Source organism: Oryctolagus cuniculus, chromosome 10 (genome assembly GCF_051225735.1).
Source record: "Oryctolagus cuniculus isolate XC-2025 breed Fujian yellow rabbit chromosome 10, ASM5122573v1, whole genome shotgun sequence".
Taxonomy (NCBI): Eukaryota; Metazoa; Chordata; class Mammalia; order Lagomorpha; family Leporidae; genus Oryctolagus; species Oryctolagus cuniculus.
The window spans coordinates 62,283,674-62,300,974 of NC_142876.1; the positions used below are offsets into that span (position 1 = coordinate 62,283,674).

The window sequence follows — 17,301 nt, forward strand, 5'->3', positions numbered from 1 at the left end:
CCCGCATGGGAGACCAAGAAGAGGCACCTGGCTCCTGGCTTTGAATCGGCATAGCTCCAGCCGTAGCGGCCATTTGGGGGGTGAACCAACGGAGGGAAAACATTTCTCTCTGTCTCTCTCTCTCACACACTCTCAAAACTCTGTCCAAAAAAAAAAAAAAAAAAAAAAAAAGTAAAATGTCTATGATCACATCAAAATTCCTACCCTTTAAGGTATTTATAAACTAGTTTTTATTGGATTTTCCCCTAGTGCTTAGTAAAAGCCCACCTATGTTATGTTTAGAGAAACTAAGGCACATACATGTCTATCCATGCTTGAAGCAGCTCTAAAGAGAGCCTAGCACAGCCTCATCTTGCACAATGGGAATAGTCGTGATTTATGCAGAAGGGCCTTGAGCAGGAGATAAATTTCAAGGACCAGAGTCATCCTAGCTCACACCCACCTGCTCCTGGTACAGAGTCTTCTCTCAGGTTTGTAATATGTTCCTTCTTTGAGGGCATATTTATTTAAAAGCAGTAGAGACAATTTCTTCATGCATCTATTAATATGCTTCTAAATGGCTTGAGTGTGGTTTGTATCCGAAGATTTCACATGTTGAAAGCTTTATCCTTGGTGAGATAATGGTGAGGTGATGGCACCTTTAAGAGGTAGAGTCAAATGGAAGGCTTTAGGTCATGGACAATGTTTGTGGGACCCCAGTCACCTTCTACCTTCCTGGCTGGTGATGTGACCTCTCACTCCTACAAGTGCTGTCAGCAGAGTGTATGGCTTACAGAAGATGGGCAGTAAATGTTTACTGAATAAGTGGATGAACTGTCCTAAAGTGTTCATGCCCTGACGCCACCCACCTATTTTAACCTTACCTGGCATCCCTGACCCCATTCCCATCCAAACAGATGCTTTCTCTTTCCCAGGGCCAGGTGCATGCGACCTTCCCTAGGCTCTCTGCCCTGCCTAAGGTGTTTGGATGCATGAGCAGTGGTCATACTTATTCTTTTTACTGAGCTTCATTCTGAATGGCCGACAGCTCCATTCATCTAGCATTGCCCTGTGGGCACAAGAAAGAATAGCAAGATAAATGAAGCTTTAAAGGGTGATACAAGGTTGTTGTTGTTTTTTTTTTTAGAATAAAATAACCATTATTTATTGACTTGTGTAGCTCGGCCTGATCACATGATAAAATGATCTATCCTGAAGCATGAGTCAGATAGCAATTAAGGCTATATGGGACTCCATTCTAAATTCCCCCATTAGAGGTGATTAAAATCTCAGCTATGGTGCTGTGATGAATGTATAATTTCATTTTTTATTCCCACAAAAAATGTAAAGCAGAAAGGCACATAAAGTACACAAGAACTAGAAATAAATTCCATGGAGCTAAATAACAACTTCTGTCAGGCAACACAAGATGTAGGTTCCACAGAGGCCTCCTGTCTCAGTACCACACAGACCCATCACACTCCTGAGCAGAGACGTTATATTCATCATTTGATGTAGTTCTTGTGTAGCATAAGAACCACTCTCTCATTTGGAAAGAAGTTTTAATTTTTAATTAAAACTAAAATTTGCACTGAAAAGTGAATGCATTTCACTTTTGTCTTTTCCATGCAGAAAATACACCATGTAGGCCTTTGGGATATGGAGCAACACTTTAGCCACAAGTTAGAGAAAGATATCCCTTGGCATTGGTTTGATAAAGCTGTTCCTTGCTGAGAATAATGCACTGGACCTATCTGGCACACAACAGACCTTTGCTTACATTCATCTCCTTTGCCCAATGAAGTCTTTGTTGAGAACTAAAATGTGAAACCTCTCAAGATGTTAAGGATGGTCATTTAGAACACAGTTGGGGGGCCGGTGCTATGGCATAGCAGGTAAAGCTGCCGCCTGCAGTGCCGGCATCCCATATCCCAGTTTGCATCCAGGCTGCTCCACTTCCAATCCAGCTCTCTGCTGTGGCCTGTGAAAGTAGTGGGAGATGGCCCAAGTTCTTGGGCCCCTGCACCTGAGTGGGAGACCCAGAGGAAGCTCTTGGCTTCTGGCTTCAGATCGGAACAGCTCCGGCCATTGTGGCCATCTGGAGAGTGAACCAGCAGATGGAAGACCTCTCTCTCTCTCTCTCTCTCTCTCTCTCTCTGCCCTCTGTGACTCTGCTCTTCAAATAAATAAATAAATCTTTTTATAAAAATAACATAATTAGAAAAGAAGTACAGGAGATACATTATCTTTCTCAAAGTTGCATAGCAAATTGGTGGTTTTGAAAGAAAGCTCCAACCTGTCCCCTAATCCCTAGCCAGTGACTCTGGTTGTTTGCCCAGCACACTCTGAGACTTTCCCTCTAAGAGTATTTATGTAGGACCAAACAATAGCATCTAAGAGTGTGAGTGTGAGTGTGTGTGTGTATCTATGATGTAAGACCACAGAATGGGAACTTAGATCCCAAAATAATAATAAAAAGACTTCAACACAGCGAATGTGAAATAATGCCCCAAGATGGACATTTATCCCAACTAAATACTCAGATATTAAAAATATGCCACATTACACCTGTGTCAGAAAACCACCATTCCAGGGTGCTGTGTGTTCTTATGCATTCATCCTCATACCTAAATGTATTCATCTTTTAAATTTAGACAAGATCAGAATTATTCAGATCAGCAAGATGGCCATCTGCTTTCAAGCATGCAGCTGCTAGCCTTTAAACAGCAAGTTTCCATGATTCATAACTTATTCATCCCAGGATGCAGTCAGACATCTGCTTTGCCATAGTTCAGCTTGCTTTAGGCATTTTGCCTTAAAGTTTCATAACCTCTGCCCAGGTAGCACAGTGATCCCATAAGTCAGGTTTCTTCCACAGGAAAAGGCATCTGGATGGCTTCCCAAGACTGACAAGCCAGCCTTGAGATTATATGCATGCATATGGATGTTAAAAGGTAGTATTACTCATTCCCCTTTAAAGCAGCAATAAAATAAATAACAGCAATCATTTAGTCCACTTTGAGTCAAGTACTTCATCTCTATCTGTATCACCAGATTGGAATTGTATTTGGAAAATGCATTTCATAATCTTTACTTTACAAATGAGTGAATCAGTAAGATTGGATATTTTACCCAATGCCACTAAGTGTGGAAATGTCAGAAGTGAGTTATTCGAACCCAGACCTATTTGTCCCCAAACCCCAGCTTCTGCAGCAACCAACTTTGCGTCATGTTTGAACTGTTATGGAAGAGCTGAAATAATCTCATCAGTTCTGTACAGAAGGAGAGACTACATTTAACCTGTTTCCATTTATTCTCAATCCAAGGAAGATCTTGCATGTGGCACTTAGTTAATATAAATGCACTTAAAAGTCCAAAGGCCTGTGTAAGCTTACCAAGTCTCTATTCTCTTGGTCAACTGTTGTCAATCCTAGCAAAGTGGTTTCATGCAAATTATTTCTTTCCTATTTATGTAATAATTATGCTGCATATAGAAAACAAATGGGCCCAATTTCAAGTCTTGGTTCCAAAACTTAGAATTGGTCAGGCACTCTGGGCCTCACTTTTATCATAGTAAAAGAAAATAATGGCATCTTTGGTCCAGCGACTTGTAGAAGACAGCTGGATGGCACAGAAAAATGATAACAGTATATTGTGTAACACAACAAAAGCCACGACAACTTTTTTTGCTTAAACAAAGGGAGAGGCCAGTGCTGTGGCATCACAGGGCTAAGCTGCTCCCTGCAATGCCAGCATCCTCTATCAAAGTGCCAGTTCCAGCCTGGGCTAGTCTGTTTCCAATCCAGCTCCATGCTAATGCATCTGGGAAAGTAGTGGAAGATGGTCCAAGTGCTTGGGCCCCTGAAATCCACATGGGAGACACAGATAAAATTCCAGGCTCCTGACTTCAGTCTGGCCTAGTTCCAGCCACTGTGGCCTTTGGGGAGAGGAGAGGGGGTGAAACAGCAGATGGAAGATATCTCTCTCTCTCCCACTCCCTCTCCCACTCCCCTCTCCCTCCCACTCCCCCTCCCCTCCCTCTCCCTCTCCCTCTCCTTCTGCCTCTGCCTCTCTTTCTCATTCTGCCTTTGTCAATCTGCCTTTCAAACCAATAAAAAGATGTGATGACATAGTCATAGAGACAAAGGCTTGGAAATGGTATACAAAATACTAATACTACTGCTAGATGACAATGTAGGCTTTGCTTTTTTTTTCTTTTTGATTAGTTATGCTTTCTAAGCCTTAACAACAACTTCCATAGCCTTGGCAGCCCATGGTAAGAGCCTCAGGTGATCACTGACGTCATAAATAAGAGTGTTAATTGGTAAAGGAACAACAGAATTCACTATGCACTTGCTCCCCATGTAGGACCTTTGTCCCAAATGAATTGTACTATGAGAGTCGACTGCACATTTTGTTCCCAAATTGTGCTCTACATGTTGTGTGTGTGTGCATGGGTGCAAAATACACTCAGCAAAAAGTGATAAACCAAAAGGAAAAATGGGTAAATCCACAATTTTTTGCTAGAGGCTTTAGTAATCCTCATTGATTTCTATATCTAATCAATACATCAGATAGAATAAATATAAGGTAGGGTAAAGAAGAAATAAACAGTCCCCTCAATCAACTTTGTCAATATGACATTCACACAATACTCCACCCAATAAAAGTAGAAAATACATAATTTTCAGGTACATGTGAAATATTTATCAAAACAGATGATAGTCCAGCCCCCATAAATGCACTATCAAATTTAAAACCATTGTAATAAGAAAAAGATTATTCTCTGACCATAATAGAGTTAAACTGGAAATTAACAACTGGAAAAAAAAACTAGGGAATCTCCAAATAATTGGAAACTAAATAATACACTTCTAAATAATCCATTGGATAAATATATTTTAGGGAAAATAATTTGAACTGAAGGAAGATGAAAATACACCATCAAAATGTGTAGGATACTCTAAGCAATATTTAGATGGAAACTTTTAGCATGAAATCTCTATATTACCAAAAGTAATGGTCTGAAATAAACAATCTGAGTTTCATCTTAATGGTAGAAAAGGAAGAGCAAAACAAAGTCAAAGCAAGCATAAAGAAGAAACTAATAGAAAAAGTTGATGAGATGTAAAACAGGAAAACTGATTAAAAGATTAATGAAATCCAAAGCATATTTCCTTGAGAATGAAAACAAAACTCAAAACCTGTAGCCGAACTGACAAAGAAAAATAAGTAAAAGGCACAACTTGCTAATATCATAAACAAAAGGGGTGTATCACTATAACCCTGTGTCCTATGTGATAGCAAACCCTAGTAACACCATCTTGAGCCTTGCCCACTCCTGTTTGCGCTCTCTCTCTCTCTCTCTCTCACACACACACACACACACATGTGGAGGATGCTGAGCACCTGTCAGTCCACCTGGTGCCATTCGCTAGCCGTAAAGTGTAAGTGTTGCCACAGAAATGACAAGGTGGGAGATCCCAGGAAGATGCCTGAGGGGTTAACTCCTAAAGAACAGCAAAGGAAGGCTGTAATGCAAGTTCCAACCTCCAGTTCCCTCATGACTTATGGAAGTATAAAGCCAGGCATGCCTCTCTTGCCATGCCATGTGGAATATAAGCCTTGCTACAGCTATATACGAACCACCTGTCAACACCAACCTGGAATCTTGTATGTAAGGTGCCCTAATCAACTTTGCTACTCTTGTTCACATGGTGCTTTCTTCACTGGTCAGTCTCAAGATTCCTTTTCAGTTGTGGTAGACATAACTCCTCCAAAACTCAAAAGTGTACCTTAAAAAGATAATAAAAGAACACTACACACAAATTTATTCACAAAAATTCAGCAAATTAAGTAAGTCATTTCCTTAAAAAGCTACCAAAACTCACTCAGCATGAACATAATAATCCTACACTTAATAAAGAAATTTGAATTATGTGGAAGACCTCTCAACAAACAAAACTCTAGGTCCATATGGCCTCACTGGTAAATTCTATCAAACATGTAAGGGAGAAATTATTCCTTTTATCTTATTTTGGATTGCTATAACAAAAATTGGGTGGCTTACACAACAGACATTCATTTCTTATAGCTCTGAAGTTTGAGAAGCCCAAGACCAAAATGACAGCTGATTTGGTTCCTGGTATGAAAGTCCTCTTCCTGATTTGTAGATGGTTATCTTCTTCCTGTATCCTCATATGTCAGACAGAGAAATCATCCATCTCATGCCACTTTTTATAAGATGACTAATTCCATTTATGAAGGCTCTACCTCCATGACCTCATTGATCACTAATTACTTGCTAAGAGCTCCATCTCCAAACATCATCACATTGGTAGATAGAATCGGGCTGAATGTGAGCACAAACATTCAGCTCATAGCAACACTGCACACCACCTCTTCCAGAAAGTCAAAGAGAAGGAGACACTTTCCATGTCATTTCCAAGGCCAGCATTACACTGTTATCAAACCAGAAAAAGGGTATGGGGAATGCAAACTACAGACCCTCATAAATATCTTCATGAACAATGACCAAAAAAAAAAAAGCTCCTCAAAATATTAGCAAATTGAATCCTTCAGACTCTGTAAAGAGTAATACTTCATGACCAAGTGAGAATTATATCAGGAATGTAAGACTGGTTCAAATTTTGAGAATCAATTAACATAATGTAACATATTAATGGTCTAAAAACAAAAACTCACATGATCATATCACTAGAAGCTGAAAAAAAAATTTGACAATATTCAACATCTACTGATGATAAAAAGAAAACTTTAAGCAAATCAGGAGTAGAAGAAAAGTTCTCCAACCTAACAAAGAGCCTCTCCAATGCATATTTTTTTAAGATTTTATTTATTTGAGAGGTAGACTTACAGACAGTGAGAGGGAGAAACAGAGAAAGGTCTTCCATCCATTGGTTCACTCCCCAATGGCTACAACGGTCGGAGCTGTGCCAATCTGAAGCCAGGAGCCAGGTGCTTCTTCCCAGTCCCCCACACTACAGCAGAGAGCTGGATTGGAAAAGGAGTAGCTGGGACTAGAACCAGCGCCCATATGGGATGCTAGTGCCACAGGCAGAGGATTAACTTACTACGCCACAACACCGGCCCCTCCAATGCGTATTACTAACATCATACTTAATGGTGAACAATTGAATGTTTTCCCCATGACTTAAAACAAGGCAAGAATATCCATTCTTTCTACTCCAATTTAATACTTGAATAGAAGCCTTTATCAATGCAAAAAAGTCATGAAATTGGAAAAAAAAATCTCTGCCTGTAGACAACATGATTGTCTACATAAAAAAATTCTTAAGAAATCTACAAAATAGCTCCTACAATCAATAAGAGACTGAAGCAAGAACATAAGAAACAAGGTCAGTGTGCAAAAATCAATTGTATATCTTTACTAGTAATGAATGATTAAAAGCCACATTTTTTTCAATACCATTTGTAGTAGTTCTCTTTAAAACAAAGGTATAGGGGCTGGCATTGTGGCACAGTAGGATAGGCTTCCACCTGTGGTCCCAGCATTCCATTTGGGCACCAGTTCATGTCCCAGCTGCTCCTCTTATTGATCCAGCTCTCTGCTATGGCCTGGGAAAGCATGGAAGATGACCCAAGTGCTTGAGAACTACACCCATGTGGGAGAACGGGAAGAAGCTCCTGGCTTCTGGCTTTGGACCGGCCCGCTCCAGCCATTGCAGCCATTTGGGGAGTGAACTAGCAGATGGAAGACCTTTGTCTCTGTCTCTGTCCCTGCCTCTCTGTCTGTAACTCTACCTCTCAAATAAGTAAATAAAAATCTTTAAAAAAAAAAAAAGGAAAGAAACAAAGAAAGGTATAAATATATCAAAACCTATGCAGAACCTATATGACAAAACTACAAAGAAGACCTACAGAAATGGAGACATATAATATTCATGGATTGGACACTAACACAGTTAAAATATTCACTCTCCACAAACTGATATATAGCTTTTGGGAACTCCAATCAAAATATAGGCAGAATTTTATAAATATAGGCAAACTGATTATAAAATTTGTATGCAAAAGCAAAGGAATTACAGTAGCCAAAACAAGTTTGAAAAAGAAGAACAAAATTAGGAAATTCATACAATACTTGATTTTAGGACATACTATAAAACTATAGCAATCAACTGGTCTTAGCAGAAGGAGGGACACATAGATGAGTGAAATAAAGCAAACAGTCTAAAAGTAAATCCACAGTAATACACTAAATAAAGTTAACAAGTTGCAAAGTAATTCAATGGAGAAATATTACCATTTCAATAAATGGTATGAGAATGATTGAATATTCCAAAGCAAAATAGTGAACCTCAACCTACAATTCACACCACACTGAAAAACCACCTGCTAGATTTAAATGTAAAATTGTAACCAGATATAAAATAAGAAAGCAATTTTAATTACTGAAATGCAAATCCAGAAAGTTGATGCTTCAAGGCTTTCTGCTTGCTCATGTCCTAAGGCACAAATTGCCTTGTTCCTTATCTCAACTTCTTTTGCAGAGCAGGATGACCCGGTCAGGCTGGATCTACTTTCACCACCTGGGAAGGACCACCACAACTAAATAGAGAAAGAATGTGTTGCTTTCACTCTAGTGATAAGTTTTGGCACCCAGCTCCTAAGACCTGCAGCCCTTTCATGATTCCACTATCCAGCACCACCTGCCTTGTAACCCCTCTACCAGCCCTCAGACATCATCATCCAGCAAAGTGGTAGTCCTCAAGACTCAAAGATCTGCTACTCTCTCATCCATTGACAGATTAACTGTTTTCTTTCCTTCACCTCAAAACCTTGTCCTCATTAGTTTGGCTTCACAGTGGGGACAGGGACTGACCTTTTGGTCACAAAATTATAGACTTCTAGAAGAAAACATTAAAGAAAAATTTTCATGACCTTGGGTTAGGCAAAAATTTTTAGATATGACATCAAAAGTATAAACTATGTAAAACTGATAAATTATACTACATGAAAATCAAAAACTTTTACTCTGAAAAAAAGACAATGCTAAAAACTGAAAAGTAGAGCAATGAGGAGGTGTTTGGCCTAGTTTGTAAGTTGTCCATATGCCATATTAGAATAACTGTGTTACATATCTCTGGCTCCCGACTCCAGCTTCCTACTAATGTAGACCCTGAGAGATAGCCATGATGATTAAAAGTGTTTGGGCCCGGCGCCACGACTCACTAGGCTTATCCTCCGCCTGTGGCACCGGCACCCTGGGTTCTAGTCCCGGTCAGGGCACCAGATTCCGTGCCGGTTGCTCCTCTTCCAGTGCAGCTCTCTGCTGTGGCCTGGGAAGGCAGTGGAGGATGACCCAGGTCCTTGGGTCCTGCACCCGCACGGGAGACCAGGAGGAAGTACCTAGCTCCTGGCTTCGGCTCAGCGCAGCACGCCAGCTGCAACGCACTGACCGTAGTGGCCACTTGTGGGGTGAACCAACAGAAGAAGGAAGACCTTTCTCTCTGTCTCTCTCTCACTGTCTAACTCTGCCTGTCAAAAAATAAAAATATAAAAAAATAAAAATAAAAAAAGTATTTGGGTTCCTGCCATCCACATGGGAGACCTGCATTGAGCTCCTGGCTCCTGGTTTCAACCTTGCCCAGTACTGGATGTTGTGGGATTAGAAAATGAACAAAATGGGAATGTTTCTTTCCACCTCTCCCCTAACTCTTCCCTCCCTCACTCCCTCTCATGTATTTGTACATGTGTTTCTCTTTGTCTCTCAAATAAATAAACATTTTAAAAGTCAAGCCATATTGAGTTAAAGACCCCAACCTGCAGCACCGGCATCCCATAGGTGCCCAGTTTGAGTCCCAGGTGCTCCATTTCCTATCCAGCTCCATGATAATACACTTGGGAAAGCAAAATAGGATGATCCAAATGCTTGGGCCCCTGTACCCATGTGGAAAACCCAGAAGAAGCTCCTGGCTTCTGGCTTCAGCCTGACCCAGCCCAGTCATTGCAGCCATTTGGGGAGTGAACTAGCAGATGGAAGGCCTCTTTCTCTCCATCTCTACCTCTATCTGTAACTCTGCCTTTCAAATAAATAAAATAAATCTTAAAAAAAAGTGAAGTTGCAAACTAGCAGAAAATATTTGCAAGTCTCGTATCTGACAATAGAATATATCCAGAATGTATTAGGAACTCTAAAACTCAACATTAAGAAAGTAAACATCACCTCAAAAACTGGTCCAAATGATTTGAACAGACATTCCATCAAAGAAAATTTACATATGGCAAATAAGATCTTGAAAAACATTTCCAAAATCAATGGTCATTAGGGAAATGCAAATTAAAACCATAGTGAGTACCATTATACATACTTATTAGAATGACAACCCAGAATAACTGGAACTGTCAAACATCAGTCTGGCAATGCAGAAACAGTGCAGCTTTCTAGAGAACACCTAAGTTTACATTTACTATAAGACCCAGTAGTCCCAAGCCTAGATATATGCCCTAGCAAATTAAAATCTAGGATCATATACATGTACAAGAATATCTAATTATTCCTAATCACAAAAAGATTGAAAACAATCTAAATGTCTTTCAATGGAAGAAGGAATAAACAACTGTCATATATTCAACAATGCTACTCAACAATAAAAAGTAATGAACTCTTGATACATGTAATGTATTTTGTGGAGTAAAAGAAGCCTATCTCAAAGGGTTACATACTGTATGCCAAGGCCTGAATATTTATGTCCTCCCCAAAATGTATACAGTAAAACTCTAACCCTCAAGATGATGGCATTAAAAGGTAAGGCCTGGCCGGTACTGTGGCTACTAGGCTAATCCTTCGCCTGCAGCGCAGACACCCTGGGTTCTAGTTCCGGTTGGGGTGCCGGATTCTGTCCCGGTTGCTGCTCTTCCAGGCCAGCTCTCTGCTGTGGCCTGGGAAGGCAGTGGAGGATGGCCCAAGTCCTTGGGCCCTGCACCTGCATGGGAGAACAGGAGGAAGCACCTGGCTCCTGGCTTCGGATTGGCGTGCAGTGCGCCGGCCGTAGCAGCCATTTGGGGGGTGAACCAATGGAAAAAGGAAGACCTTTCTCTCTCTCTCTCTCTCTCTCTCTCTCTCACTGTCTAACTCTGCTTGTCAAAAAAAAAAAAAAAAAAGGTATGGCATTTGGAGGAGGTGATTAGATCACAGGGAAGAGCCTTCCTAAAAGAGATTTGTGCCCACATAGAGCCCTTGCCTTTCTGCCATGTGAGCTTAAAGTGATAATATGGCTGTCTATGACAGAGCAGACCCTCCCCAGACATAGAAGCTGCTAGCACCTTTGTCTTGGATATCCAAGACTCCAGAACGATGGGAGATAAATCTCTGTTGTTTATAAGCCACCACACCCTGTGGTGTTTTGTTGTAGCAGCAACAATGGACTAAGATTCTGTATGATTCCATTATTAGAACATTCTGGGCAAGGGAAATCTATAGGGATATAAAATAGACCAAGAATCACTAGGGATTAGTGATAGGGAGAAAGATTTGACCATAAATGGGTAACACAATAAAAAAATTAGTGCAATAAAACTGTTTTGTGGTCATTTCCAAAATCTATACATGTATTAAAACTCACAGAATTGATCATCAAAAAAGTCAATTTTATCCTATGTAAATTTTTAAATAATAAATGAATAAAAGCTTTTAAAAAGTCTATACTAACAGGAAACAATTTATTGGGTTGGCAGATGGCAAGCCTGTTGGTTAAACAGCCTGCTATATAATTTATTTATTCATAAGTCTGTCAGGAATTGGTAAGAGGTTTATATAATTGAATAAAAGTCACACCTACCTTGCAATAAATATTTTCTTAAACAACTTTGGCAGCTTTCTGTAGAAATATTCATACTAAATGCTCTTCAAACTGAGCTTATAAGTCAAGGAGTTGGCTCTCTAACTGCTTATAACTAATACATTTTTATTCCTCCATAAAATCTTTGTTATCATACCTTGCCTAATTTACATGCAAGGAAAAATTCTCTTTGTTGACAAAGCAATTGACTTGAAATCAATCCAAACAAATCAAGTAATATTTGGCCCATCTACCTGAAAGATGCATTAATCGCTGAAATACATATAACAATTAGGGGAAGGAGGAATGGCCCAGACATAGGAAACATCTGTCCTCACTTCGACCTCAGACTCTACTCCTTATTAGCTCTTCCTCAAAGGAGAAAAAGCTACCTATCTGGTTGTTCAGAGTGTGGATTTCTTTGGGTGAAACTGTGGCACTGAAATAACTTCTGAATTTATGAGCACATTTTTTCTCTTCCTAGAATTAGACCAAGAAAGACCTTGTCATGTGTACTTTTTCACATCCATTACCAATGACCACTGGTCCTTCTTCTTTCTTCCACTTTAACTTTGTATATAGATTGTTGAGAATGCCTTGTTAGTCCCCCCACAAAATCAACAGCATCATATGGGAAGTCAAGGCATCTCCTTTCAGAACATTTTTTCCCTCCTACTTGGAAGTTTTTGCTATAGCCACAAACTAAATAACCTATGGAGAATTTAATATTATAAATGGGAGCAAAAAACTGGTACATATTTGTTGTGTCATCCTCTCTCCTATGGCCCTGGAAGTGTGCTCTAGATCTTCTCTTGTTTCTACAATTTTGTCAACTTCAGTCTAAGAGGATGAGGTAAGGATGAATACAGAGATTTAGAAAAAGGAAGCAAGGGGGCTCATTCTTGCTTTTAGCCTGTCATATATCCGAGTTCGTTCTTTTTAAAAATATATTTATTTTATTTTATTTATTTTGAAAGCCAGAGTTAGAGGGAGAAAGAAACAGAGATAGAGATCTTCCATCTGCTGGTTCACTCCCCAGGTGGATCAGAAATATAGCAGCAGGGACCAAAATTTGCACCCATATGTGAGGCTGGTGTTGCAGACAATGGCTTTACCTGCTAAGCCACAATGATGGCCTTTGTCTTAGTTTACTTAACCTCTACTTAGCAGTATATAGTACTTACAGAGAAATAATATTTATAATTTATTCCTCCATTAGCTGCTATTCATTTAGTATAGCTCCCTTAGAAGGAAAAAGAAATGAGTGAGTGACTTTAGTAACTACATCACTAAAAATTTAGTAGGGGGTTGATCTGTGGCAGGAGGTTAAGCCACCGCTTACGATTCTGACATCCCATATCAGAGGAGTGCTTGTTCAATTTCTGGTTGCTCTGCTTCCAACCCAGCTCTCTGCTAATGTACCAGGGAAATCAGAAAATTATGCCCCAAGTATTTGGATCTCTGCCACCCATGCAAGAGACCTAGATGGCATTTTGGACTCCTGGCTTCAGCCTGGTCCAGCCCTGGCCACTGTGACCATTGGGAAATAAACCAGTGGAGGTAAGATCTCTTTCTCTCTCTCTCCCCCTCCCTCCCTTCTTCCTTCCCTCTCTCTCTCATTGTCTTTCAAATAAATAAAATAAATTTAAATAAAAAAGTAGTCATGGTTCCTTACCCAGAAAGGATTTAAAAGTTGGCATGCATAACTTTTTAAATCAAAATGGTATAATATAGTTTGAAATACACAGTACCTACTGACCCAATTTTATTATGTCTTACTCATTGTTAATTTGTCTTGGTTTATCTAGCACCCTTTTATTAAGTTTGGAGTGATCTTAGCCCATGCCCCATTCCTGGGTGTTCAACTGGTTTAGAAGAAATCAATGGGAGAGTATGGCCCTTGATTATAACAAAATATCTGAATTCCCAGATTATAGGGATTAACAAAAGCAATATGCTAGAAATGTGGTTATAATGCTGACAATCTGGCAGGGCTCAAAGGCAGCTCAAAGTCAGAAAACAGCATCAGTAGATGAGAAGGTAAGTTGACATAATACTTTTACCATCTATTCTGGTTGCCCCAGAATGCTTATGTTTTTTCAAGAGAACCTCAAAATTGAAGAAATATACGAAGTACTTTCCCCACTGTTTTCTGTACTTATCCTACCAGTGTCAAATCAGGCTGTCTCTGACAGTTATGAATTATTTCTATCTTCTCCACAGAGAAAACCATTAAAACAAAACTTGAAAGTAAAATGGAACAGCAAAGCCCTAGCCAAGTGTGAACCACCAAACCAATTCAGTCCACCCCAGCAATTCTCCAAGGTTCATCACACTATCCTTCACTCACCATCACACTTTTATAACATGCCCAGTTAGTGTCACCCAACAATCCTAACTCTGGACAATGCCACCCCACCCCCACCATAGGAGCAGAAGGATGACTCTGCCTCTAGCTCCATCCGACCTTGGACCAAAAAGCAGCTACTCCTGCAGCTGGTGAGATTTCGTCAGGAAAAATGGTAGTGAGGCATGGGAGAGACTGATTCTGAGGTAGGAAAAATCTGAGGCTGGCAAGACTTTCTGGAATCAGCCTGTTTGGGGAGTTGGTGGTGTAAAATGGAGATTTTATTCCTTACCTCAGGTAATGTGAAGGTCAAAGGAGCTAACTTGAAAGTGCTAAAAGGTTTATAAATATAACAAAGCTATTGTTTTCCAATTTCACTGGGCACTCTTCTAAGAGGCAATGCCTTGGATAAGCATCAAAGAAGACAGAAACTCACCCCTGCCTTCCCAGCAAGCCTTGGAAGCTGGGGACTGACATTGTCTTCTCAAGTTTTGCTAAGAGAATTTTTTGAAGCAGAGTTCCATTTTCCTTTTTAAAAATGCATTATACCCTTATTCCCCAGCTGCCTGAGGCCGCATATTACAGCAAATGGAAACCAACCTTTCAAGTTAAAGACCCACAAAGAATCTAGAGAGCTTTCTACCCTTCTGCTCTCTGTTTTCCACAGCAGTCTTTAGTGAAAGAGGGAGAGACACGAAGGGAACAGAGAGAGAGCTTCCTTGTTCTATCCCTGGATACCTCTCTGCTTCCTTGACTCAGCTGCCCTCACAGGCACACGCTCCAGCGGGGCGTACCAGATGCACACGCGCACACACACATTCGGACAAGCCAGCCAAGCGAAGACGAATTGACTCTTCGCCAACTTGTAGCCACGGATAGCAGCAACGGGAACAAAGTCCTTCACCACCTGCTCCAAAAAGACACTGCAATCGCCAGTGGCGCCGCAGTAACTGCCTGTGTGCTGCAGGAGTTTTAAGTCTGATTCCTGAATGCGAATCGCTCATTCTGCCCTCCTTCCCACTCCCCTTGACTTTGCCCACTTTGCCTTCTTCTCCTCAGAATGCCGGGAGGACCCGGGTCACTCGACTCCCTCTGCAGCAGCAGTGAAGGAGGAGTCCACTGAAGTCTCCCGAAGCCCACCACCCTCTGCCCCACCTCTCCACACTCCCGCCAGTGTAGGTACCGGTGCTGCTGGAGGAGATCCCAGTGCTCAGGGTGCCTGCATTCCGATCGGGTGCAGAGCAGCAGACTGAAAGTGGAGCGACGGGACGGTGGCGAGCGGGGCTGGAAGTGGTCAGAGGACAGATGGGTCGGGTCTGGGGAGAGGGGTGAGGGCGACGCCCCCTGGCGTGCGGGCAGCAACTCCCAAAAGCGCATATGGGTCAGGGGCTACGGGCCTTTCTCTTTACCCTTTTTTTCCCTCTGCCCCGCTCCCCGCCCGGACACCTGGTTGAAAAAACAAGGTGTACCTGGTGCGAACACCATAATTTCCTCCAGCCGCTACGCCCCTACGTTAAGAGAGGAAGACGCCCAAACGGAGACCAGAGGAAGGCCAGGAGCTGGCTGGGTCCGGAGCTGGCAGACCTGCAAGGCGCGGGCGGGCCTCTCAGCACCTTGGACAGCGCCCGCCGCGCGGTCCCGGGCGCGCAGCTCCAGCGGCAGCGGCGCGCCCTCCTCCACAATGCACTGCTGTGCCCGCCGCCACCGCCGCGGCGGGACGAGACCAAATCCCGGCTCAGGTCATCCCTCATTCCAGCGCCAGCCCAGCGCACACCGCTGCTTGGGGAGCAAAGCGCTTCTGCTGCTTGCACGGGAGGAGGAACAACAGAAGAGGGAGAGGGAGAGAGGTAATTGCCCGGCTTCCCGGCAGGGGGACAGCTAATTGCTTCTACTTACCTGCTGTCGCTCGCCCGCGTGGACGTTGGACTGACATTTAAGATGAGTTTGTCCTTTTTCTCTCTTTCTCTCGAGGAGCTTTACTCTGGAGACAGACTGAGTTTTCGAGTTGGGCAGGGTCTGAACAGAGGGGTGGGGCCGCCAAGTTGGTGTGTTCTAGGGGTCCCTGACTGTTCTCACCTGCGTCCCAGCCTCTGCTAACTCAGGAAGAGAGCAGGAGGGAAGGACAGGATGACAATGGAGCGTGCGTGGAGGGCGCCGCTGTCAGGCTGCCTCCCAGGCTGCAAATCCAGTTCCTAAGCGTGAAGCAGCTCCGCGTCGTCATTTAAAGAAAGCAGGGCTGGCCCAGAGCAGGGGAACTTAGGGCAGGCAGGTCTTCTCCACCAACAAGGAGCCTCTGCTAGGAGCCCAGAACAACTCAAGACCAATCAAGAAGTCTCTGTGCTTCCGGTCTCCACCCAACTAAAAACTGCCCCTACACACACACACACACACACACACACACACACACACTTACTTCTACCTTAAAGATATTGGGATATGCTCTCAATCACTTCATGCTCTGGATCTATTGCTCATTCAGTATCTATTCCCCCAAGTAATGCTTGTACGGTGTGCACAGTCCACACTGGATGTCAGCAACTTGCCACAGGTCCATGTGGATTACAATCCCAGAGCTAAAGCCACATAGGATCACCTAGCCTGAGATGTCAGTTGTTTGGGATGTTATCTCCTATTTTTGCAACTGCATAGGTTTTCCAGGAACAGATGATAAGGGTCATCTCCGGTGTTTTATGGGGTTTCCTTGCTTGTACCTCTCCTTGGATAAGACAGCCATTATCACAATATTATATTTTTTAATAATTTGGTTGGTGGTTGTAAGTTCTATACTCTTGGCAAATAGTAAGCAAGCATTCAAATAGCTTTGTTGGCACTGGTTTTCTTCAAAGCCATCTGATAGATTGAAAATGCAAATACTTGGACAGCTCTTGAACTACATGGAAGCATGTGGGCAACCTCAACATAGCACAATCAGCACAGTTCTTAGCACCTGGCATGATCCAGAATCCACCAGATGGGGCCTGCCTCAAGAACAATGAGGTATAAGTTGGCTGAGGATCACAATGAAGAGTGAGCAGGACAGAATGGAGTTCTCTGACCTTTCAAGGTTACCCCAAAAGCAAGGATCAAGGATGCTTCACTTCGCTGTTTTTGTTTCCTCACCAGGGGATTGAAATTATCTTTGAGTAAAAG

At 42.0% G+C, this 17,301-nt stretch overlaps 1 protein-coding gene across 2 annotated transcripts in view; it reads right to left on the bottom strand.

Moving 5' to 3' along the window:
* Positions 1 to 16,420, bottom strand: part of AKAIN1 (A-kinase anchor inhibitor 1) — a 55,886-nt gene extending 39,466 nt beyond the window's left edge. Inside the window, exon 1 of one of the 2 annotated variants that reach the window (XM_089305288.1) lies at positions 16,048 to 16,420. In XM_089305288.1, the coding sequence (XP_089161414.1) occupies positions 16,048 to 16,084 (37 nt within the window). In that variant the 5' untranslated portion in view covers positions 16,085 to 16,420. Of the gene's footprint in view, positions 1 to 15,620; positions 15,979 to 16,047 lie in introns of those variants that run through there. The other variant, XM_089305289.1, reaches the window with a different exon arrangement.
* Positions 16,421 to 17,301: the final 881 nt, after the last annotated feature.